The following is a 25848-nucleotide window of genomic DNA, read 5'->3' on the forward strand; positions in this document are numbered from 1 at the left end:
ACCTCTCTACTCCTTTGTGGGATGGCTCTGACTAATGTAGCCTAATAACGTCCAAAGGATGATACGATGTGATCATCACTGAGAACCTTTCAGCATGTGAAGAAAAGACCTCACTTCTCTATATGGGGGACAAAATTTTATCACTTCATACAATACAGATCTGCTGCTTCAGTTGCCATGCAGCTGGGATGGTGAATGCAGAAATGCTCAGGAGTGGTTTCGAAAGCTGTTGAATCTGTACTGATTTTTCTTCTTTTTTTGCATTGACTTGGGTAATATGATCAGGATTTCTCATTTCAGCCGAGTTTGCTACATACTTGAATTTCTGCCGCTCATTGCGTTTTGATGACAAACCAGATTATTCTTATCTAAGACAATTATTCAGAAACCTCTTCCACAGACAAGGCTTCTCCTATGATTATGTGTTTGATTGGAACATGCTCAAATTTGTAAGTAGCCAGATAATTTAAATCTCTTTAAAATGTAGGGGGGAAACTGGGAATGCTGTTGGAGAACTGGATTAAGTGTAGTATATGATATATTGATTTGCTATCCAAAAGGCTGGTTAAATGGCTAACTTTCTTCTGATGTTGAACTTCGTATTGGATGTTTGGGGTAGGCACTGTATAGATTTTCTTTACATCTGAACCAGTTGATATGTTGGCATGAGTCTTTGTAAGCAACAGGACTGCAACCAGAGTTTATGATGTTAGCTTCCAGCTAAATCCCTGAAGACTGGGTCTGACAATGTGTATTTGGCAACCTGTATTTTATCCAGCTATAAACAGGGCCGAGTCATTAGCTTAGAGAGGTCAAAGTTGATCTGATGTGATACTTGCCTCACTGCTTTATCACTTGGATCCAGCAGAACGTTTTTGGAAATGGAAGGCTTTCCATCCATGGAGCATAACTTTCTCATCTCCTCCTTCCCACTGCAGCTCAGAATGCTCCACACACACACACGCACACACACGCACACACACACACACATTGTGTTCTCGGGTCTTCTGTCTACATAAATGCTGCATTGGATCTAAGCCACTGACTCTTAGGAATTAACATTCCATTATATCATCATTTCAGTGGACCAATTGGTGCTGTTCTGATGTTGTTTTTGGCCCACTTTTATTTGACTTTCTCTCATAAGTGTCAGGAAAGATGGCAGGGTAAACAGGACTGTAGGATGGCTACCTGCATTGATTTTAATCATCTTTGTTATATAACTGCAAATTGTATTAAACCAATGTTGATGAGTAGCATGAGATCACTTGAGGTATTTTGCTATAAGTTGCCTGTACATTTTAAATACTCCTCTTCATATCTGTTCTGATTAGCCATGGTTGTTCCAAAAGCAAAAGGCAAATAGAAAGAGAATGAGAATAGAGCCATTGGATGGTCTTTAAAATATAGGCCTTAATTTTTCTTATGTTTAGGCTCTTGACTATTAGCTGTTTTATTTGGAATCAGAACAATTCTGTATTATGCCAAGATGAGGAAAACTAGAGCTAGGATGTCCCTATAATTTTTGTTTTTCAATTTTTCCTCAAATCAAGAATTTTGCTTGCTATTCTGATCTTTGATAGTAAATAATTGCTTTAGATGTCAGGTCATTCTGTTGATAAGAACAAGATTCTGAGTAGACCTGTGTAGGATTGCTCTCTAATTCTGTTATCCTACCATGTGTCCAGACTCCCCATTTATTGAACAGCAGCTCCAAAATTGCAGCAGATCATTCCAGGGAAACTGTTGTTCTCGTTCTGGGGCTCTGGGCATCTTGCAGACTGTGGGTTTTGCTGTCACATGCCCAGGGAGGCAGGAATAAACTTTCAACTTCCTGTGTTCCTGGGCGGGAAACGCGCCTGAGCCCAATTTCCGTCCTGCCTTGCTTTAGGGAGGCAGCTTCGTCGCAGAGCTCCAGCACCTTATGAGAACTTTTGTCTCTATTCTTTCCTTTTCAATCTTCACTAGTTCTTCCCCACTCCAGCCAAGCCCTCTATTTCTGTCTGCCCTCTCCATCCCAGTCCTCCTAGTTTTTTTTTTCGACACTCCCCCACCCCTTTGCTCCTGAGAGCAAGATGGCGGGCGAAAGGAGGGAGTCGGACGAAGAGCTCGGACAAAGAGCTCCTCTCTGAGGAGGACAGCGATCGAGCCCTCGTCGCCTCGACATGGCAAGATCGCCAGGAGGACTCCAACGGCCGCCCTTGCAGTACCGTGGAGCTGACCGTAGATGGACCCAGCGCGCCTAAAAATTGCAGCTTGGAAATGGCGCGAAAAGTGCACCACGCTGCATCGGCAGGCATAACTCACGGGCCAGTAGGTTTGGCAGGAAAGGGCGCCGCCACGACCAGCTCAGCAGGCCGGCTGGAGGGTAACGTAATTGACCCCGATCTTCCATTATCTAGAGGGGAAGCCTTTGACCTGTTCAGTGGCGTGCTAGACAGACAATCCCAAATGTTACAGGCATTTAGTGATTCTCTCTCCCCCCCTTCTCAAAAATATATGTATTGTCCCACCCCAGGGTAGGACTGATGGCAATTTTAGAGGGGACGCAGAGGCCAGATCTAGCTTGGCAGACTCCAGATGGCCCACTAAGGCAGCCATGAAGGCCCCCTACATAGATATCACCGATCAATCCAGGGAGGAGCTTGCCTTCGTGGGGGCAGACTCTGACGCAGAAAGCAGGGAGGAGGGGGAGTTTGATTCTGACGGGGAAAATCCAGTCATTTTAGAGGAACAACGGCCCTGACTCTTTCCTGCTGAGGACTTTCAGTCCCTGTTGAGCAAAGCTCTAGTGGCCTTGGATCTGGACGAGGATCCTGAACCTACTTCAGGGTCCAACCCAAAATCCAGAAAGAAGGGAGATAACAAATTTTCCCCTAGATCCCGATCTGAGTCATGCCATACCATTCCCAGAATTTTTTGAGAAGCAGGTTAAAGCTGAGTTAGATAAGCCATCAGCAAACGGACAGTTCTCATCCAACATCAAAAAGCTGTATGCCATGGTTCCCCAGGCTATGGAACTTCTCCAAATGCCCTTAATTGATGCTCCTGTGGCAGCAGTCCACTGCCCAGACCTGCCTGCTGAAGACAGAATGGGTAACATTAGGGAACCCATGCACAGAAAAGCTGAAATTTTATCCAAAAAGTCCATGACTCTTCTGCCCTAGCCATTCAGGCCTCGGCAGCCACTTCCATTATGGCCAGAGTTTCCATAGTATGGGCTAGGAAAGTAGCCCAGCTATACACAGGAGAAAACCGTAGGATAGCTGAAGGACTCAACAGACTTTTAAAAGCTGTTACCTTCATGGCGGACGCCTCACTTGAAACAATGACCTTCGCCGCCTGGGCCCTCTCTTCCAATGTGGCAATTAGAAAGGCTCTTTGGTTGCACCCATGGCAAAATGAGTTCAAGACGAAGTCACTCACTCTATCCTACCCCTTCTCAGGTGGAAAATTATTTAGGGAAAGACTTGAAAAGATCCTTGTAGAAGACAAGGATAAGAAAATAGTATTACCCAAATCATACAGGAAGGAAGGCAAGTCCTCCTCTTCCTCCTCCTCCTTCCCAAACTTCAGGTCTTTTCACGCCCTCGCGCGCTTCAGACCAGACCAGCACAGGGGAAATTGGAACAATAGAGGTTCCTTTCATAGAGGAGGCGGCAGGTTTTTTCGTCCCCAACAGGGACAGCAGCAGTTCAGCGGCCACAAGGGAGACAAGTTCTCCAAAAATACTAGGCAATGACGCCAGGACATTGGCAGTGGGGGGAAGGCTCCTAAATTTCCAGCGGATGTGGGATCGGTCATACACCGATTCATAGGTTTCCCAAGTTGTTTCAGTAGGTTATCAAATAGAATTTACCAGCATTCCGAAAGACAGGCCAGTCATGTCCCCATGATCCTTAAAAAAGGGAAAACATCTAAGGACATTAGATGCCATAGCTCATTTGACCCTTATTCAGGCAATAGAGCCAATACTGGACCAGGAAATTGGCATGGGAGTCTATTCCATATTTTTTATGGTCCGAAAACGAAACGGAGACTGGAGGGCCATATTAGACTTAAAACACCTGAACAAATTTGTCCTATACAAGAAATTCCACATGGAAACCCTCAGATCCACAGTAGAGGCCTTGCAGGCAGAGTACTTCATGACTTCCTTGGACTTAAAGGAGGCATATCTCCATGTCCCCATATTCCACAAACATCAGAGATTTCTGAGATTTTCCTATGCAGGAAAGCACTTTCAATTCAGAGCCCTCCCCTTCGGCCTGGCATCAGTACCACATGTCTTTATTGGTGGCCTTACTGAGGAAGGAAGGAATAAAGATATTCCCGTACATGGACGATATTCTGATCTGCGCCAGGTCCAGGGAAGAATCAGATCCAGAACGAGGGGCATCATGTTCCTCGCCAAGTTACTGGGGATAATGGTGTCTTGTTTGAGTTGAGTTCTCTGGGCCAGGTTCCACACGAGGCCGCTGCAACATCTGTTGCAGCCATACCAGCATCTCATAGCCAGGAAGAGAGACAAATCCATTCTCCTGAACCATGACTTCAAAGTCAGCCTCAGATGGTGGTGCAAACGCAAGAATCTCAACAAAGGACTATACTTCAGCGTAGAGGACCAAATCCAGATCCACACAGATGCCAGTCTCGAGGGCTGGGGAGCGACATGTCAGAGCCTCGGGTCAGGGGTCAAAGGCAGAGAAAAAACCCTATATAAACATTCTACAGCTCAGAGCCATCAGGCTAGCTCTATTCCATTTTCAGGAATTGCTTCTTCACCGGCATGTCCTTGTGCGAACGGATAATGTGTGTGCCAAAGCACATCTAAACAAACGGGGGATCGAGGTCCTCCAAACTGCATCAAGAAGCAGAGCTGATCCTCTCCTGGGCAGAAATTCACATATCTTCCCTCTCTGCGGAACATATCAGGGGAGTTCTCAACCTACAAGCCGATTGGTTGAGTCGTCAGATCCTAGACGAAGGGGAATGGTCGCGCAACAAGTCAATCTGACCAAATAACAAAGAGGTTCGGCCAACCCACAGTGGACCTATTTGCGTTGGCGAGCAATCATCTTCTTCCTCACTTCTTCACTCGCTATTTCCACCCAGCAGCCGAAGCCCTGGACGCCCTGATGTCGCCATGGCCAAAGGAGTTACTCTTTGCATTCCCTCCTTTCCCCATCCTCCCGAAGGTCATCAGGAAAATCAGGAAGGAGAAAGCAACCATCATCCTAATTGCCCCATTCTGGCCAAGAAGTCCATGGTTCCCCAGCCTCAAGGAGCTATCAGTCCTACAGCCGTGGGAGCTGCCACCTGTCCCAGACCTACTTCTACAGGGACCTCTGTTCCACCCAGATCCTCAATGGCTTCACTTAACCGCCTGGAACTTAAGTGGAGCAGACTCCTAAATTGTGAATATAGCTTGGAGATTGTGAACACCATGATCGAGCCTAGGAAGCCTTCCACTAGGAGAATATACGATTTTTTCTGGAGGACTTTTGTCCTATGGTGCAGAAGAAAGCAGGTCAACCCGCTTTCTCCGGGTCTCCCCAAGATCCTCGCCTTCCTCACAAGAGGGTGCAGATAGAGGTCTCAAGGCAGCCACCCTTTGTAGACAAATAGCGGCATTATCAACAATCCTCTCCTCAGTCGATGGCGCAGCTCCTTCTAGGCACCCACACATTCAGGCCTTCCTAAAAGGGTTGCTTCAAACTAAGTCTCCTCCAGTGCACCGGTTCCCTACTTGGCGACTTAATGTAGTGTTGTCAGCTCTCACACGACCTCCCTTTGAGCCCATAAGGGAGATCCCATTGAAACTGCTGAGGATGAAGACAATTTTGCTAACGGCTGTCGCATCCGCATGGAGAGTTTCCAAACTCGGGGCCTTATCGGCTCGCAAAGGTTTTTGCACCTTCCATAAGGACAAGGTGGTCCCTAGACCTGATCCCACTTTTATCCCAAAGGTGAATTCACTTTTCCACCACAAGCAGGAAATCAATCTCCCCTCCTGCCCCAACCCTGGACACCCCAGGGAAAAAGAGTGGCACAATTTAGATCTCAGAAGGTCCCTTAGAGTATACCTAAAACGCACAGCCCCTATCAGAAGGTCCGATTCGCTATTCATATCCTTGTCCAACCCATCCAAAGGGCTGAAGATGTCCAGAGCAACAATCAGCTATGCGGTTAGACAATGCATAACCGAAGCATATAAGGCCAGCGATATCGTGGTTCCAACGGGAATCACCGCTCATTCCGTTCGTAGCGCAGCCACCACGGCAGCATTCGGTAGGCAAGCTTCTGTGGAGGAAATTTGGCGTGCGGCCACCTGGTCCACAGTTTCCACCTTCATAAGACATTACAAAATAGACACTATGTCCTCGGCTGACGCAGCCTTCGAAAGAAGGGTGTTGCAGCACGTCTTGGACGAATCCTAGGCCCACCCAGACGGTCTAGCTCTTGGAGATCCCACAGTCTGCAAGATGCCCGGAATCCTAGAACGAGAATGGAGCCTTGTTTACTCACCGTGAGGGCTCCTTCTGTTCTGGGGTCGAAGGGCATCTTGCCCACCCAAGAGTATCCATTCCCAAGATGACTGTAAACCTTTGCCCCATCGGGTGATGCTGACTTCATATTCATGCTGAAGCTAAGAGTTCTTTAGAACTCCTCAAGCCGTTAGTGTTTTCCCCGTAGGGAAAGGGAGCCATCCTAGTTGTTTTTTCATGGGATTCCCAATTTCTACCTACAGTTTACTGTTTTCAAGCTGTTTTTTCTTCTAGTGTTGTTTGTTCTATACTTACCTGTCTTATTAGCTCGATGAGTCCGCAAATTGGGCTCAGGCGGGTTTCCCGCCCAGGAAGACAGGACGTTGAAAGTTTAGTCCTGCCTCCCTGGGCATGTGATGGCAAAACCCACAGTCTGCAAGATTCCCTTCGACCCCAGAACAGAAGGAGCCCTCATGGTGAGTAAACAAGGCTCCGATTTGCCTCAATCGCAAATATGGATTCACTGTGGAGTTTCTTTGGACGCATTCAGCTGCTGTAACACACTCCTGTTAAGCACCCTATATTAGGATATCAAATTGGAGTTCAAAGGCTTCCAAAAGCAGGAAGTTTTCAGTCACACTCTGCACAGAGGAGGAAGTAATTATTGCAAACAAGCAGAGTTGGTTGCAGCATTTAAATGCAATCTCTCTTACATTCAGCATGTTGAGGACATCATTCAAGGGAATAAAGCACTTTCTTCTAGTCAAAGGTGGAACAAAGCAGCACTAGATATTTCCTGATCTTTTCGCTAAACTGATTATATATTGTCCATAGTTGAGAATTGGCTTGATGCTTGTGCAACTAGAAATTGAACACATGAAGCTGCCTTATACTGAATCAGACCCTCGGTCCATCAAAGTCAGTATTGTCTACTTAAACCGGCAGCTGTTCTCCAGGGTCTCAGGCAGGGGTCTTTCACATCACCTACTTGCCTAGTCCTTTTAACTGGAGATGCCAGGGATTGAACCTGGGACCCTTCTGCATGCCAAGCAGTTACTCTACCACTGAGCCAGTGAGGTTACTGGCCTTCCCAGGTTAGCTGCCCAGCCTTGCCCCTCTTCCTGCACTCCCAGTTGGCTCTCTCTCTCTGGGTAACTAAACTAGGGGAAGTTTCCGCATGAGTGGTCTTCCCCGGCCCCCTCTGCTGCATTGCTGCTTATTGACCTAAATAATACAGAAGGAGGAATAACCCCATTCCTTTTACTTACTTCTCTAAAGCAACAAAGAGTGATTCCTACAACAGTCTAGAGGAGCAGTGATTAACACAGAAAACAGCACTCAGAGCAACTGGGTAGTAGAGAGCTAAGGGCGTTCGACAGCTTGGCAACCTCCAGAGTTTCATATTAAGTAGAATTAAAAGATTAAAACAACTGAAGTATGACTGATTGAAATAGCCTGAATGCAATTTGTACCAAGTTTTATAACAAATTATCAAATGTGACTCACCAAGAAATGCCTCCAGAGAACACACCACCACCATTTAACTTTTGTTGGGAGGGGAGCAAGGTTTGTTTTTCTTTTTTGGCTTCCCAGGCTTTGGGATATAGGTGTGACTTTTATCATTTGGTCTTCCCTGACTGGGCCATCTGAATATCTATTATGGAACTGGATAATTTTTGTGCTGGGAGATTAGTCACGTGCACCCTGCTTTTCCCTTGTGTACCTTTTAGCCTGTAAAAGCCACTCAGCACTCTCTCAGCATATACAGAGTGCAGACCTGATTATTGTAACTTTTGACATGCTTCCAGGGTATAAGGCATTTCCCCAGTAAGAGTTATCTCGGGTTGTGGCATTGTAGTTACCCTTTCTATCTGTTTTCCCCTAGAAAGGCTAATGTTGGGTTTCCATGCGCATCAGTACAAATTCAGTACATCACAGATACGTAGTACTGTGTCAGATATAATGCTTTAGTCATCAGTTTCAGTACTACACACAGTAGTTCAACCCCTGTCACATTTCTTGTTAATCTTTCAGGGTGCCAGCCGAGCAGTTGAAGATGCTGAGCGTGAACGAAGGGAGAGGGAAGAAAGACTGAGACATACACGAAACCCAGCAGTTCGTGGTTTACCATCCACTGCCTCTGGCAGACTGAGAGGGACACAAGATGTAGCCCCACCAACTCCTCTTACCCCAACCTCACATACTGGTAAGCAGTGAAATGCCCTGGCTCCTAATCCCAAGGCAGATGCAGCAGGGTGGGACAGAACAGCATCTTTGGTCCCTGGGTTTCCAGATGTTCAAACAGGAAGTGTGCCACACAAAGCATTGTCTGTCGCCTTTGCAGAGTACTTGTTCGTATTGCTTGGTATAAGAGAGAAATTAGTCCATAAAAAAGATTCCATCTCTGACAAATGCTAAGATAAGATATGTGGCTTCCTATAACTTGGATTTGATCTTGATAGTCTTGCAGAATGAACATATAGTAAACATGTCTGAATAGAATCTCTTCTCAACTGCCGCTTCTGCAAGATACAGTCAAGCGAAGTGCCGTCTCTGTCGTGAGCCATTTAATTAATGTTGTCTACCAATAAAGGCTTGTTTCTGTTGTCTCAGCCACATTACTTGGAGAAAAAGATTATTCTTCCCAGTAGATGATCCTAGCTGCTGTTAACCTGGCAGTGTTGCTAGAATTGGAAGCGAGCTAATGATTGAAGCACAGAACCATTCCTTTGCTGGTGGCATTTGGAGCCCATCTGTTCATTCTGTTTTGCATTTGGTCTGTTACACATCATGTTACCACAGTGGTCTTGACCCTGTGTAGATGCTTTCAAGCCAGGTAAAATATCCTGGCTGGAATTCAGAAAGCTACTTCAGGAGCATCCAAAGGCTTAAGCCTGTTCCAGACGACATTTTTTACTTTGAACAGCCAACTACCAACACTGAATAACTTCATTTTGAAAGGCCTCTGGATTTTAAAAAGTTTGCCATTTTTCTGGGACTGTACCATTACCGCTCTTCTAGAGGACAAGTCCAGAGCACCCTTAAGCCCACAGCTTTGGTACCATATTAGGTGGCTGTAACTTAAGGTAAGCATGATGATGGTAATAAGTTGAAGTGTTTCTCCTCAGTTATTCATATTTGCTTAGAAGATTTTGAACAATCCAACAGACTTTTTGTTTTGAGCTCTCCTGACCAGCCTGTTGTTGACATGTGGGTTGTCTGCTGTCTCCTTGGCAAACACCAATACTGAATAGCCCCCACAGTGTCTTAAATGGTATGTACAATAGTATTGAGGTATTGTGAATCCTTCCTCAGCGCTATTTATTTAAGAATAGCAGAACTTCTGACATTCTTCTCTGAAGAGGCCAACAGATTTAATAGTTTAACACAATCAACAAGTGTAGTTCTTGACTTTTTAAAATCTTTTTGACAGCAAACACCTCTCCTCGTCCAGTATCTGGAATGGAGCGAGAACGGAAAGTGAGTATGCGATTGCATCGTGGTGCCCCTGTCAATATCTCCTCGTCTGATTTAACAGGCCGACAAGATACCTCGCGCATGTCAACCTCACAGGTACAAAATGGTTCCAATTTATTTTTGTGAGAGAAGAGTTAGGAGTTTAGTCGCCTTCCTCAGAATGAAATTTAGGATTAAAGGAAAGTTCACCTTACAATTGTTACGGTTAGATCTCTTAGCTGATCTGAAAATTGCTGAATGGCCACTTATAAAAAAAAGCCTGCACTCTTTATCTTTTGTGGTTTAAATGTTAAGGGTTCAAAAATCTAGGGGTGGGTACCTCCTTTGTATTTTAGGATATTTGTATATTGCTAGGTACAGTCTTAAACACCCATGCAAATTTCAGGGACTTCTGTTTCACTATGTGATTTATCAACTGATGTAAAGCTTGTATTTTTTCCTAACCAGTGCAGCTCTCAGAAGCCTCGTGTAAATGAATAAATACCATTTGTATGTGTTTCATTTCATGGAGAAGCAGGATTAATAAGTTCTCTGCTCTTATTCTTGCTATAGAGTCTATTCAAAGTTAAAGATGAATAATAAATTGAGGCACTTGTTCAGTGTCTAACTGTTAAAATGTGTGCCTCCCCAGAGATATTGACATAGCATGGGCTGTATTTCAAAACAAATTGTCTTCTGTGGGAAATGGTTGCTAACCTTTGATTGGTATTAGCAACTGCAGTCTCTATGTGCTATAGGAGGGGTGTACGTTAAACTATTCAGTGCCTGCAATTGTTACAGCTGATGAAACAAGATTAAGTCTATCTAGTTTGCTTTGTTAATTGTATTAGGTGATGGTACTGTTCATACAACTTTGCTTTTCTTTTCTCTTCTAGCACATTTAGAATCCTCTGCATAAGTTTGAGAAGTAGAAATTGTTTCCAATCTAGGTTCGGGCATGCATCCTTGTTGAAAGTGTGAAACTGAGCTAGATTAGGTGTCTGAATTTGCAGCCTGTGCAGTAAACTTAATTTAAGGGCAGTGAGTGGCTTTTGACCTGTAAACATGTTAATTGCAATCATAACTTTTCCCATGCAGTATGCACTAATTTTGTAAAGTCTGTCAAATGCTGAAATACTTCAGTTGAATTCCAGCGTAAGTTACACAATAAGCTGTAATGTGAATGCTTGTTGTATAGAGATTCAAGTGTTTGGATGATAGGATGCATAGTTGTGAAGCCTGATGAGAGTTGACTCAGTTTTGTTACGTTTTTGTTGCTCCCCCCTCCCTTGCTTTGGAAACTCATGGTCATGCTTCTGAAGAAACCTACTGATCGACAGGAAAGAGCCTTTTAGGTTTTGTACCTGATTTATCCTCAGTTCCCAAGTATGTGTGTGTGTCATGAAACCAAATCTGTCATTAATCCATGCACCACCAATAAGGTACTCATCACATGGAATCTTGAGCAAGGAAAAGCGGCATCTCTCTGGGCTGTGGATTACTCTTTCCAGTCCAAAATTGCAGCCAAAGAAACAGCTGTGAATTTAGAAGCAATACTGGACAGCTGGTTAGAGTTTGATGCCAGAGTGTACCATTGTAATGAGGAACGTGTGTGAGAGACATAGAGAAGCCTTGTATTACAGAAAGGAATCTGGTAGCACTAAGAATTTAGGCAAGATTGTGTCAAGGAAGTGGCTCTTTAGAAGCGTTAATGAGTTAGTCTGTGGTTGGATTTCAAACCAGGAAGTGCCAAAGCAGCAAAAACATGTGTGGTTGATCAGTAAATAAATGTGGATGCTGCAGTCGTGGAGAATGATGTTTAGACCACCACACTCCTAAATCAGTGAATGAGGAATGTTAGACAGTGAGCTAAGAAAAGGAAGAATTAAGAAGTTTATAATTCTGGAATTCAAACTTCTAGTATCTGTGGTTCGTTTTTTTAACCAGAAAATATTCTACTGGATAACAAATCACACTCCCTCCAAAAGTGTATGGAAGCAAGTTTGTTTACAGATTATTAATTGTAATACAGTAAAAAATTGAGACCATTCTGTAGTAAAACTGCTTCCTAGCAAAAATTAGTAAAGCTTTCTTACTGTTGCCATATTTTAAAGCTTCTGTTCATGACAGCTGTTGTTGAAGATATGTAACCTGAATACCAGTTTTTGAACCTCTACAGTCTCCTAAATATTAAATTGTCTCTGATGCAAAGGACAAAAATCTGTTAAGCAGACAACAGTTCTAAATTGGAATGTGGAATATGATGAAGGCAACACTGTAGAAATACAAATTGTGATCCAACACAAATAGTTGCAATTACATGCAAAAATATTACTATAATGTACTGGATTGGGTCCTGCAGAACTTTTCCACAGGCAGAGGAAAGGAAGATTTTGGTTGGTTGTCTGACATCCACCACATACCTCAGACTCCACCCTCATGCTGTTCCTGGGGGGTTCCCTGTTTCCCACCCCCTCCCTGAAACAGCATTTCATGGGCATGGTATTTGGGTCTGCAGAAGCAGGGAAGTCACACTCTGACAGAAATCCTTCTATCAGCAGATTTTTTTTTACAGGAACCAAACAAAAAAATCTGCAGAAAGACATATTCAGGGTTTTGAAGGATTTTAAAGTTTTCTGCTAACCCCAATTCTGCACGGGATAATCAGTATAAATTCATTCATACTATACCCTTGCTTTCTTTGCAGCCTTTAACTCACTTCATGTGCAGGTAAAGGTTGGCTGTTCAATACCTTTCTGAACATATTTATTGATAATACTCAGGTAATGAGGTAACATCCACTCCAGAAAATGAGGGAAAATTCTGTAAAATAGTGTTCACTTACTATGCAGTCTCCAGATCTCTAGTGAGTAAGATAATGCTCTTGGCCTCAAACTTAATATTCTGAGCTTGTATACTGGAGCATTCTGCTTAGGGTTTGAATGAGAGCGTGTTGTGGGGATGTATAGATCCTGCTGATGTTGAGACTCTCTCTTTTATCCTTCCATGTGTAAAGCCAAGTTCCTGCATGCCTCGAAGGAAGAGGAAGAAAGTGCATATTTAAACCACTTAAATGACCTGAAATAAAGGCCCTTTTAGACTCTGAAATCCAATCACTTGCTTTCCTTTGTATTGGAGCATTCGAAGCTCAGCAAGCTATGCCATGATGCATAGCTGCGAATATTTCCATTTTAGGAGGTACTGATTTCCAACCAGTGTTCTGTAGACCAGCATCTCACTTTTCTAGGGCACCTCTGTATGAAGGAAGTTTTTGTGTTTTGTGTTTGGGAGAAGGATAAAGCGAGGTAGTCACTCTTGCTAAATTGTTACCGTAAAATCTGATATGAAGTTTGCAATATGATGCCAGTAATTACATACATAAAGTGCAGTTTATTAAATTAAGGTTTTTCTGCATGACTTGTGTTTGTGTTCAGACATAATGGTCAGTCTTTGAGGACCTTGGATGAAAAAGGCTGTATTCCAAGGAATAGTATTCCTCAGATGCACAAAGGCTCAGCTTTCTGTTCTGACGTGACTTTGCTTTATTCAGATTGTTTTATCAGGAAAATTAATGACACACCATGGACCCTGCAGCATGTATGAAAATGTAATAGTGCTGTCAGCTCATAAATGTAGCTCAAATGGTAGTGAGTCTGTTTATATTTGTTAGTTCCTATTTAAAAGGAAGATAAACAACTTTTTAAATTGGTTGACAACATACTTTGAACTAATAATTAAAGTGCTTCATACTGACAGGTTTTCATTTCGTGTCCCGTGTGTTTGGCTTTGGATTCCAACCTTTCCAAAACCTTCCAAAAAGCACGAAGTTAGCCCAACAGGAATCAGCTTGTTAGTTCATTCGGTAAAACAAATCATTCCTCAAGTAGAAATGTGGTTAACTTAAATGTCAGAGATCCAAATAGTGCACACTTTATACATTTCAGCTAGATGATCTTTCTAAAAGGCTGCAGTCTGTTGCATGGCCCATTCTTGGGCTTCACTGCACACAGAATATAGAGTGCCCACCATATTCAGCCTTTGCTTCTGAGTAAAGTAGCAAAGCCAAAAAGGACTCCTTCTCTTTGAAGGGCCAAACTGATTGTTCTTTGTAGGTTTTCCCTGTGTAATAAAATATTCTGTGTTTCAGTATGAGCCCCTTGGTGACTACCTAATACTTCCCAGCAAACATTTATTAGCTGCCTTTCTTTACTATAGGAACTCAGGTTTGCTTACAGTGTAAACAATAAAACGCAATAAAATATATTAAAACTCAATAAAATTTAGTTTAAAATTGCCGGTAGCAGAAGAATTGAAAACGAATCAAAACGCAGTGATTAATAAAATTGTCTGCATCTGCCTCCTAGAGGTTGAGAGGGAGGAGGCCAGGCTCACCTTCCTTGGGAGGTTATTCCATAATCTTGGGGCTGCTGCTGAAAAGGCCCTCTCTCTTGTATCCACCAGCTTCTTTGGTCAATGGGACAGTCAAGAGGGCCTCTCCCTATGATTTTAGTTCCTGGGCGGAACATATGGGTAGATACTGTTCTTTAGGTGCACCAGTCCCAAGTCATATAGGCCTTTAAAGGTCAAAACCAACACCTTGAATTGGGCTTGGAAGCAGATTAGAAGCCAAATCAGAAGCTGTAGAATCGGTGTCCTGCTAACTGGCCCCGATCAGCAGTTTAGCCCCAATATTCTGCACTAGCTGCAGGCTCCAAGCATTCTTCCAAGGGTAGCCCCCCTCCCATGTAGAGTGCATTGAAGTAGTCCAGTCTAGATGTTACTGAGGCATGGATCCCTGTGGCTAGGTCAGACTGTGCCAGGAACGGGTGCAGCTGGCGCACTAGGCAAAGCTGGGCAAAAGCACTCCAAACCACAGCAGCCACTTGATTTTCTAAGGTGACCGCAAGGTCGAGCCGCCTTTCCCAATCTGTGAATCTGACTTTTCAAGGGGATTGTATGTAGCCCCATCCAGGACAGGGAAGATCTCAAGTCCCTGGTCTGCCTTTATACTGTGCTTCAGAGAAAAGCTTCTAACAATGCTGCGTTTGAATAATCCGTAGCACACCTTTTAAAATCTAGCTGCTTCAGAGCTGTTTAATTTAAACCAATGATAGATATATCACACAGTGAACAGTTACATATATCTAGTAAAAAACACCCTCCTTTCCATACCTACATCGATGGAAATTTTGTAGAGTTCTTATTCTTCAGAATGTTACATAACAGAATGCTTGAAAGTTTAGAATCTAATACTTATGGAAGCAAAGTTGGGTTGTACTGTAATTTTTAAATACTGAATGATAGTAATAAGGTATATAGCAAAAGCTGTTTCCAACAAGGCTTTAAACCTTGAGGGGGAAATATAGTATGCCAGCAGTGCAAGTACACCTCCAAGAAACTAGCCACACCTTTGAAACTTGCCACACTGCTGGGTGAGAGGCTGTTACTCCAAGGCAAGCTGCCACATACCATATGACATCAACCTACACTCGCTTTGCCATCCTGGCATCATGCTATGCTTCCCATGCTAGGAGAACACAGCACAGTGCTATGTTTGTGGCTTTCTGACCTGCTGTCAAAGGTCTGTAATAGCTGTGTGCCTGCATTTCCTTTCTTTTTTGGGTTTAGCGGCACCAGGGAAGGGCCAAGAGACTGGCAGCTGTCATAATGTCGTGTTTTATTTCCCAATGGCGATATGCATAGCGCAGGGCTATCCCTTGGGAACTAGGGAGGGATGAAAATTACTGAGACAAGTAAGAGTGGAGTAAAGGTTGGTGTAGGAGTGGGGGGGAATGGGTTAGCCTCTCCTTGACAGAATTGGGTTTTACAAATATATGGCTTCTCTGTCTGCGTATTTGTATACATTGAAAGATTAAATGTATCACCATTTTGCACCTCTAGCAGTTTTGAACCAACTATGCTACCACTTTAAGTGTTTTCTCTAGATATGACATATCTGACTGGGAAATCACAGTTCACACTGTGGGCAAAGTTCAGTCTGCTGGCTGTATATTTATGCCATCAGGACAGTCAACTTGCCAACATCTTTGATAGAAATTCTTAGCATATTTTATGATATTTTCATAGTAATAACCCAAGCACAGTGGCTCCACCCAGAGTTCTAGAGCACTTCACACGTGGTGAAATTATATTAATTCTTCCCCTGGCGCCCCATTTAGTTTTTGTTCTTTGAGCATTAAAATCCCTGTCATGATATCTTATGGTCAACATTAACTATTTCCTTGGTGCACCAGGGGATGGGGTGTGAGTGGAGCCTTCGGGGAGCTGAAAATGTGAAGTTGCTGCAAAGAAAGAAGTGCAGAAGGAAGAGCAAATAAGACAAAAGGCAGAAGATGATGAAGAAAGAAGAGTTAATAAAGAGCAAAGAAGTGGATTTAAAGAGACATTTTGCTCCTGAAACGTTGAATTCTGCTGTTCAGTGCTAAATAAACTGCTAACCTTGTAGGTCCATCATATTGGCCAGATTCTTGTTTTGGCCTTGCATAAAAAAGTTCGTGCGTTATAAACAGGAGGAGATTGCGGATCAAGTAGAACTCTGCTTTTCTATATTGATCATGTAAGGGTCAAGATACCACATCACCAAGGGGCAGTGCTATTCCCGCAGAATTCACTGCATTTCAGGGCTACATTAAATAGGAGGAGGTGAGTAGAATGAAACTTGGAGAGGCAAACGAGAATTGCAGTCAACTTCCTTGCCAAAGGTTTTTGGATGAGAAGGGCTTGGAGTTGGTCAGAGGCAATGTTAGAAATAGGTCTCAGTGTGTCAGGGAAACAAACAGATGAATACACGAGGCCTTTCTAGAAGTTCAAGAAATTGGGGTGCCTTCTGGTGGCTCAGACATCTTGGCAAAACCCCTGAGTGTTATATAGCTCTTAACTGCCAAGTAACTTGGGCCTGAGGGTGTGGTAAAGGCTTTGTTCCCGATGTGGTGATAAACCTGTGAGTGGGCTTCAATACGTCTGAGTGCACTAGAGGCCCATATGACCAAATATCTCTCTACATAAAATGCTAGCACACTGGGGAGCAGACACTGGGATGTGCTTTTTGTATAGTGAGGATTTCAGATTCAGCTGTATGATCCACCAGGCACATGGTTGAGGAATTTATATGCCCCTCCTGGTCCCCCTCCCCACTTACTTCATGGATGGTCTGTTAGTCTCAGGAGTCAACTCTGCTGGGAGCTTCCGGTGCCGTTTTATTGTTATTTGTGTGTAGAGTTTAATCTGTTTTAACTGTTCTTGGTTTTAATGTAAATTTGAATTGTTACCCACCCCAAGTCCCACTGTATTGGAGGGATATAAACCTAAATAAAAGTAAATAAGTGAATACACTCAGAAGTGTTGGAGCCCACTCACAGGCTTACCGCCTCAGTGAGAACTCGACCATAAGGCTTAGAGCTAGTTAACTAATGCGGTGGTGGGTATACCCCACCAAACAGATGACACGCTGCTTCGTACATGTGCATGCAGCTGCGTCTTTCCTTTCCAGTGGTGAAACAATCCTAAATCAGTTATGCAAATATACTTGTATGCACATTGCATACCAAGTTGTATTGTACTTGAGGAGTGGGGGGTGGGTTAGATACCATGTTGTGTTTACAGAAGGTTTACTCCTGGCAATGCTGTATGAAATTACTCCTGTTGTTCTGTCTTAAACATTTAGACTAGCATGATTTGACTCATTCAATACTCAGTATTGCTATATTTAGTGGGAATCTGTTCATTTATTGCAGCCTTTTTATCTGTGAAAGTAAGCCTGCTTAAATGAAGCACTTTTGATTATTCAGGATTGCTATGATCTTCCTATTTTGTAATTTCAGAAACAAGATTTTCCCAAGTAGATGTTTCAGGAGTCCCATTCTGTTAAGAACTCTCACTCTATAGTCTTTCAGAACATAAAAAAAGATCAGGAGTGGGGGTACTGTTATTGGGGATTGATTGGAGAGCAGTAGTAGTGTACTAGATTCTTATGTACACCGGCTAATGGTCATCTAAACAGCATAGTGGCTTTTGCCAATTTTGTGATCAACCTGAAAACCTCCCACCCCCTAAGGAGGAAGTGCTGGTTTGCCTTTCCTCTCTAATGTTAAACAAGTATATTTTCCCAGCAGCCTTAACTTTTATTAGTTGGTTACAAAATTATTCTGTACAACTTTGCTTATCCTGCTTTTGGAGAGGAAAGGGTCAAGGCATTAAGGTGCAAGGTTGTTGTTTTTCCTGGTATGTCTATGGGAACGTGATTGGCTGGTGTGTGATCTCACAGAAGAGGGCAGTCAGTTTGACCTTGCTAAACACCAGCTCTTGTTGCAAGAAAAGATGTGTGTACAGATATGTGGATGTTCTACAACTGTGTGCCTAAAAAGAAGGAACTGAAAACCAATGAGAGAGCAAGAGTTTTGGATCAGAGAACTGCAAACACGATTGGGTGACCGAAACGTGGCATTTGGTAGTATTAAAATAGATACTTCCGCAAGAAACCAGTTTCATTGTGATCATTCTAAGTACAGAGAAGCCAATGTTGCAAGGGAGCCTAGGTTGTGTGCATTTGCTCAGACAGCAGAGTGGCTGCCACCTTAGTCATGAGTTTGAGTTTCAAGTTGTTGTTTCCGGGGTTATTTGTGAATCATGACCAGAGGGCACCAAGGGAGAGGTGAGGTCTGTCTTCGGTTGCAAAGGTGTTAAAATGCTCTGCAAAGGTAGCTGCTGTGACACAGGAAAATGTTTTTTTGAATCAGTGGCCAGTGTTGGCAATAAACAGTTGAAGTGATGATGATCCTTTGGGACCGAGAGGCGCTGGAGCAAAAATCACTTCCCAAATAACTGTGGTTTGCCTCCTGCTGCTGAAGCAGTCTTTCTTTCTGCGTCAGTCATTAAACACATTCCTTTTAAGTTGTCAACTCTGTCGGGATTTTTAATCCATGAGAAAACAACTTCTGTGAGGCAGCTGAAAGACACCCTTCACAAGTGCAGCTTCAGTAAAAAACAAAAAACCAGTTTGAAATTGTATATTGGCCAGTGGAATTGTTACAAATGGCTGTCTTTTCCCCCACCTCAGAATAGCATTCCCTTCGAACACCATGGCAAGTAGCTGCTCGTCTCCTTCTCGTTGGAAAGCAGCACTGGGTGAGTCCCTTCTCACTAGACACCAATTTGGCGGGTGGGTTTGGATGCGGGGATATCAAATTGGGTGCATTTTGTGTCAGTTCTGCGCTTTTATGTCCTATTGCCCTACCGGTGAAGCATAGGCAGGTTTCAAATGAGTAAAGATATTTTCCGAATTTTTTTAGTACTTCACTTACTACTGTTGTACTGGTGTCTTAGTGAGAGAAGCTGTTGCTATCAGCACAGGATAACAAAAAGTTGTAGTGATGAAGCAGTATCGGGGTGGGGATGCTGCGTGTGCCATTTTTCTTGCACAGAGTTGATCTCCATGTGAGAGAAAGCATGTACGCTGCTTTGCTGCAAGTCTGCTTTGCCAGAAGCACACAGATTTAAGTAGATTGTGTAGGGAAAATGTCCGCCTAAAGCAAGCCAGAAAGTTCTATTACTTTTGCTGCAAGACTGCATCTTTGCAACCCTTCGGTTTCTAACAATTAGAAGCTGCAACACAGTTAATAAGATACTGATGTATCTTGCATATGATCTGTGTCTCCAAACAAATTTACTCTACACTTAATTACAGTACTCTCTAATAACAGAACACAGGGGCATTTTTTATATGATTGTAGTCTGCAGAATGTGAAAATTAATATGCCTCCAAGTGTTTCAAGCAAGTCTAATTAAAATTAATGCTATCGTAAGTAGAATCAGTACATCTTATACAATAAGATCGGCCACTCTTTCAAGTTTATAAATCTAATAATATTACTAAGTAATGTAATAAGATTCTTCTCTATGGGTATCCAGTATTTTACAATACTGTGATGCTATGGCCATGATTATTGTTGAATAGTTTAACTATGACTACCTTCTAGTGTGAGTAGAACAGACAATTAATTCAGCCTTTATTCTCTTCCCTTTCCCACAAGCAGCCAAAGATTAAAAAAACATTTTCAAATTGAAGCTCGAAGCAGTGCCTCTGGACTCTTTACAGGAGACTCTTAAATGCCTGTGTTGGTAGAAATTGCATGCCTGCCTGTGGTGGCAGCAGTTCTTAAATGTATAGGGTGATTTATTTTTGCAATTTTTTTTTATTTTTGGTCTTAAGAGCAGCTAGGGCTTCAGCAGAGTAGCATGAAGTGTGTGTGAACAAGTTTGCTGCAGATATATGTTAGGAATTGTTTCATTGCTTTTGTTCAGTCAGACTGAGAAGTTCGTTGGTTTCTGTTAACAGGTCCTCTTGCTTTTCTCTCCTCCTTTCCCCCCATTGATAAAGCTCCATATCACACTAATCTCTCTTTCCTTTTGGTGTGGAATTGCTCTTGTTTTTCTCCCTGCTGCTTTTGTGTTTTTCTGACTCAACAGCGGTTTGCTTTGTTAGTTATGTTAGCAAACTGATTATCCACATGGGTCCGATCATCTGGATAATCCAGCTGTTCATGTTACAGTTTAGTTGGGCAGATGGTCTTCCAAACCACCTTGTATTCAGGGTTCATGCTGGAATGTGCTAGGCAGATGCTTCCTGAGAATACTTGTGTGCTTGGATGAGGGTAAATCTTGCTTGTGGTCTGGGCTTCATAATTAAGGTGGATAACCTGCACTTGAGACTGCTATGGAGATTACTGGGGAAGGAGAGGATTCATTGTATGTAGATGGCAGATTGCCAGTCACAGTCATTCAGCCAGCTGGCTTTCAGCTGGTTTCTCCCATATGTCCATCTTCTCCACCATCACCACCCCCTACATCATTTTGGTGGGCATACAATTGAAATTGGGGAAGCACAGAAGCTACAACATTTGAGTAATTGGGGTGAGTGATCATCATCAATGTTGAACATAATTTCCAGCTTGTTACATTGAGTGATCTGTGCTGGTCTTAAAATCCTATTTAAAGCCAAGTGGAAACCTTGAGGGAAGTACTGCAGGATCATGTCCACTGCTGAGGTTCTTGTCTGTAACTATTAACCTCTCGTTGCATGTCCAGATATCATTGCTACTTTAGTGCGACTCGGGCCCTTGTGAACTGTGCATCAAAAAAGTGTTGTAGTTGCTCAAGAAGGACTGTGAGCAGATTATTTTATGTTCCAGCATTACACAGTCTGACTAGCATCATTTTGATTGAAGGGGTACTGCACTACTAATTAAGACTAGTGTAGCAGGGATTGAGCTAGGGATGGACACCATGAAATTTCTTCTCCCTGGATTGGTGCATGTGTGTGTGTAAAGTGCCGTCAAGTCCAGCCGACTTATGGCGACCCCTTTTGGGGTTTTCATGGCAAGAGACTAACAGAGGTGGTTTGCCAGTGCCTTCCTCTGCACAGCAACCCTGGTATTCCTTGGTGGTCTCCCATCCAAATACTAACCAGGGCTGACCCTGCTTAGCTTCTGAGATCTGATGAGATCAGGCCAGTCTGGGCCATCCAGGTCAGGGCAAATCCTCTTAGGTGGGCCAAATTAATGTCCTTTCCATTAGCCCTATATTTTCCACTTGTGGGTTTGAGGACTGTCTTGTGCAGTGCCCCATTAGGCATGGGAATGGACAAGTGCACACTGTTAACAGTTACTTATTTAAAAAATAAACATTAGTTTTCCCTCTCATCCGTTCTTGTAAAGGAAGATATGGGAGCAAATTTCAGCCCAATTCATATGAAGTCAAACATGGATTTTAAATGTAACATCTGGAAGGACCTCCAAAGAAGTTGGGGGATATTTTAGAGGTTTGTTCATTTTTGGGGGGGTTTTAATTCCAGGAAGGGTATTACTCAGAATACCAGTATTCTGGATTATTCAGGTCCCCAAATAGTTTTAGAATTTGGATTTGAGGTTTTTTTTTGGGGGGGGGGTTCCAAAAATTTTGGGTCCATTATTCTCTATAAGGAACTCCTGGGGAGAGACTGGGTGTTTTCCAAGCAAATGACACCAAAATTGCAGGAAACCTATACCTGCCTGTCCACTAAAGACCCCCACCTCAAGTTTCAAGTGAATTGGATCAAGGGGTCAAATTGTACAAACCCCTGAACAATGTACCCTCAACCATCCTACTTATCTGCATTGTTTCCTATGGGGGGGGGGAAATCCACGCTTTCTCCGGGGCAAAGAAGCTAATAGACGAATGCACAAGAGCAGTCTCTGGCCAAAAGCCTCCCAGTGTAAATAGCACCAATAAGCCCACGGAACCAATGTCAGACCAAAGAAGCCAAGCAGAACCCAAGGCCGGCATGGCAAGCCCAACAGAACCAATATTAAACCAAAATCCAATTGTCATGTTTGGGCAGACAGTTTTAGTTCTCCCCCTATCTGTTCCTACTTTAAGTGTTTCTACTTTACACCTTGAAGTGAGGCTAAGACTCAGGCAGTCAATACCAACTACGTATGGAGCTCACTAAATCATTTTTGCTTTGTTTATCATAATAGGGCTTGCACAGCCAAATTCAGCACAGGTTTGATTGTAGAGTTCACAGGTCCTTGCTTAACACTGGCATATGCTTCGGAAAGAATTTTATAGAATATATTCATTAACGTGTCATTGTTAAGGCAAATCTCTCCTAGGTGCCACTTGCTTTTATCACCTTAACCCTTGATTTGGATTTCATTACTGATTCAAGAGCTCAGCTACAATCATCTGATCTGTTCCTTTTTGCCAGCATGTGCTTTTTTCTCTTGCTTCGTCAACTATATCTCATGAGGTGCCTTTCTTGCCTTAGCCTTAACCTCAATGCAAAAGGAAGATATCATTCACTTCATAGGGTGCTACAGGTGGGTGCAGTCCTGATTCTGTTGGAATGTAGATTTGCACATTCTCATTTCATCCTTCCGGAGTGGAACTCTGCTCAATTGTATTGGCAAGAAGTGGCTGAGATTACTTTTGACAGATCCATTTTCATGCTGTTTCAGTAGTGTGGGCTGATATTGATATCCTGTTCCTTGGCTTCAATAGATTCCTGCTCTGGCGACAACCAGCGTTCTCCAGTCTGCTGTGCATCGGTGAAATAAGGTTGCCATTGAGGGGCAGATAATGCATGGCTGATCTCCTATGTTACCAATGGCTTTTACTAGCAAAGCTCCCCCAAACTAGAGCAGAAGAAATATTACAACTGGATCTCTCCTTGCCACTTACTAAAGATACTCACAGGAACACGGACAGAATCCAGCAGCTGCCACTACAAGAGGCTTTGGCCAGAAACCTGATAACCTGGTGTGAACTCTAGCAACAGGGCTAGAAAAGGAAGAGACACTTTACAGCATTAACCGCCTGTTATTTAATAGCCATTTCAGTTTTCCCTCCACAGGCGGGCAGCCTTTACCCTCTTTTTATTGTTCTACTTGTAACTATAAATCTTTTACTTGGTTTAAGAAAGTTTTGTATTCATTTTGCTAAGATTTATTGGCTTAACTCTCTGTAAAGAATTCACTCTCGCTTTTGTCTGATCTGAAACTTATGTAGAAATGTGAACAATCTTGAAGTTTAAAAAAGACTTGAACTTCTTGTAAACTTACATCAGGCAGGGAATGTGTAAATGAATTAGAACAGTTTGATTTCACTTTACACTGTTTGCTTTTTGTATGGTCCCATTCTAAAAGGAGGAAGAGTATGGATGCTGTCAAGGTTTAAGGGTTTGGGGGGTGTTGTTTTTAAAGAATTTTTTTTTTACCATCTTGTTCTTCCAGTTTTTTTTTTAATCAAATCTCCATGCAGCACAGTAACATTTTTAAAAAAATGTTTATTCGTCTCTAGTACTATCCAAGAAAAAAGTTATTTAGAAGGGGGGGAAGTACCCAGTCAAGGTGATAAGATCATAGACTCTGCAGAGCACAAGTCAAATGCTCTAAAATAACTTTTTTCGGAAGGTTTTAATGTTGAATGTACAATATGTGTTCTTTATTTACAGGAGGATTTCATGTGAAATGTTAGTGACAAGATCCGGTGTTTCTGCTTGGTTTTTGGTACAGATGCCAATAAATATGAATGCTGCCACTGCGGTGTGAGCAGTGTTGTTGTAGGTGTGCTTCTGAGTACGCGAAGAACAGCAAGTGCTTATAGCCTGCTGCATTATGCCAAGACTTGGTGGAGCTGTAAACAAAATGTTCCTGCTGCAAGATGCCAAGACTTGAGAATATTCCAGCCTGTTGAATTTAATATTTAAAAGTGTGCAAGTCTGGAACAGCTGGCCTTCAGCTGAAGAGACACTTATATATAATGGCCAAAAACGCTTATCCTAGCAAACAGGCGTGCCAGCTAAATACGGAAGAGTCTTTGTTTTCATGAGCAATATATTTTGTCCCTCTGTAATCTGGGAAAGTAGAAGGCATGTAAATCATACCAAATACCACTCTAAGTAACATCACTCCCATCTCGGGAATGAAGGTGCAATACATAGCTGTGTTGTGTTACTACTTTTTAATCAACAGATGTGAGATTCTTGCCTCCTTGGAAACTTAGTGGCTTATATCAATCCACGGTTTCTTTTTCTGTTCATTTGCAGGCATTTTATTGTTCGAAAGCCTTGCCAGTTCCTTTTTTTTTTTTTAGTTTTGTGGTTTTTTGAGTAGTAACGATCTTGTCACTTTTCTTTAGCTGCTCTAAAACATTAACCAAGTGCTTATTCGTATGTTCAGGGTCTGTTTGGATGCATCCTATGATTGGGGGTGTGCAGAGGGAATGTTTTTAAATGTTGTTCCATGGAGGATTTTGCAAAACTGTATCACTTGGTTACTGTAAATGTGGGTTCTTCGGGCATGTGCACTTCCATTTGTACAGTACTACACTTCCGTGTGCTTTCTTTGTAAATATTTGTGGTCAAATGATGTAATGTTAGAGACTTATAAAAGCAGCCTCTTCTCTCTATATATCTGGAACCTTAAATTGCTGTACTATACTTAAAAGTTGACTATTGCAGATTTCTAGACTTGTACTTGGTTGTGGGCAGTCCTTGCCCTTCCATTATAGTTATATCCCACCATCACCTACTGAAAATATAGTTAGAATGTCTCTCTAAACCTGTGTACTGGTAACCAATATCTCAGAACGCTTCATTTGTATTACCACTGTATTTGTGTACTTTAATAATTGTGTAAATAAAATTCATAAGGACTTCTAATTTTTGTTGTCTTGTGGCCATATTGGCACGTCCCTAGATTCTCCGCCTGTAGAACATTGTGTTCATTCAGTAGTAGGAGCTCTGTATTTCAGTACAAGGAATTCTACTGAGTACAAGGAATTTTGATCAGACATCTGGAAATTCTGTTTTTTGTAGACGGTTGCAGTTCAGTTTGTAACTGGAAGACCTCTGTTTTCTGGGCCAACAGTTATGCATTTGTGTGTTTAGCAACCAACATTCTGTGTAGATCAGGTAATAGCAGTGAAGGCATTTGTTTTCATTCTGTTTATACAGATGAAGCTGAAAACTGTCATAGTGCAGTTGGGATTGGGGGGTGTTCTTGAAGATGATTTCTTTGACTGTGGTTCAAAGAGAAGGAACATTAAAGGGGGATGTTGGAAGATATACATGGGACATTCCTTTCTCACACATACACGGGACATTCCTTTCTCACACATACACTTTACACTTCGCAGAAGCAGAGGATAAGACCTTGCACTTTATATATTATCTCGGTATGTTTCACAGCAACAGCTAGTTGTCACAATAAGGAAACGAAAAAACTTGAGCAATCCTTACCCTCAGTGGTAAGCACAATAGACTTAATTCTGTACTATGACATGAAAATGTAGAATCAGGCAATGCCACTAGACGTTGTGGTAAGCACAATAGACTTAATTCTGTACT

General features: G+C 42.6%; 1 protein-coding gene across 3 annotated transcripts in view; it reads left to right on the forward strand.

Moving 5' to 3' along the window:
- The window catches only part of CSNK1D (casein kinase 1 delta), a 37703-nt gene extending 14061 nt beyond the window's left edge, over positions 1-23642 (forward strand). The window contains exons 6-10 of one of the 3 annotated variants that reach the window (XM_056854541.1): positions 301-449; positions 8523-8694; positions 9922-10061; positions 19021-19088; positions 23001-23642. In XM_056854541.1, the coding sequence (XP_056710519.1) occupies positions 301-449; positions 8523-8694; positions 9922-10061; positions 19021-19053 (494 nt within the window). In that variant the 3' untranslated portion in view covers positions 19054-19088; positions 23001-23642. Of the gene's footprint in view, positions 1-300; positions 450-8522; positions 8695-9921; positions 10062-16198; positions 16342-19020; positions 19089-23000 lie in introns of those variants that run through there. The other 2 variants (XM_056854533.1, XM_056854549.1) reach the window with 2 other exon arrangements.
- The last annotated feature ends 2206 nt before the right edge of the window (positions 23643-25848 follow it).

The sequence above is a fragment of the Euleptes europaea genome, chromosome 1, assembly GCF_029931775.1.
Source record: "Euleptes europaea isolate rEulEur1 chromosome 1, rEulEur1.hap1, whole genome shotgun sequence".
NCBI lineage: Eukaryota > Metazoa > Chordata > Lepidosauria > Squamata > Sphaerodactylidae > Euleptes > Euleptes europaea.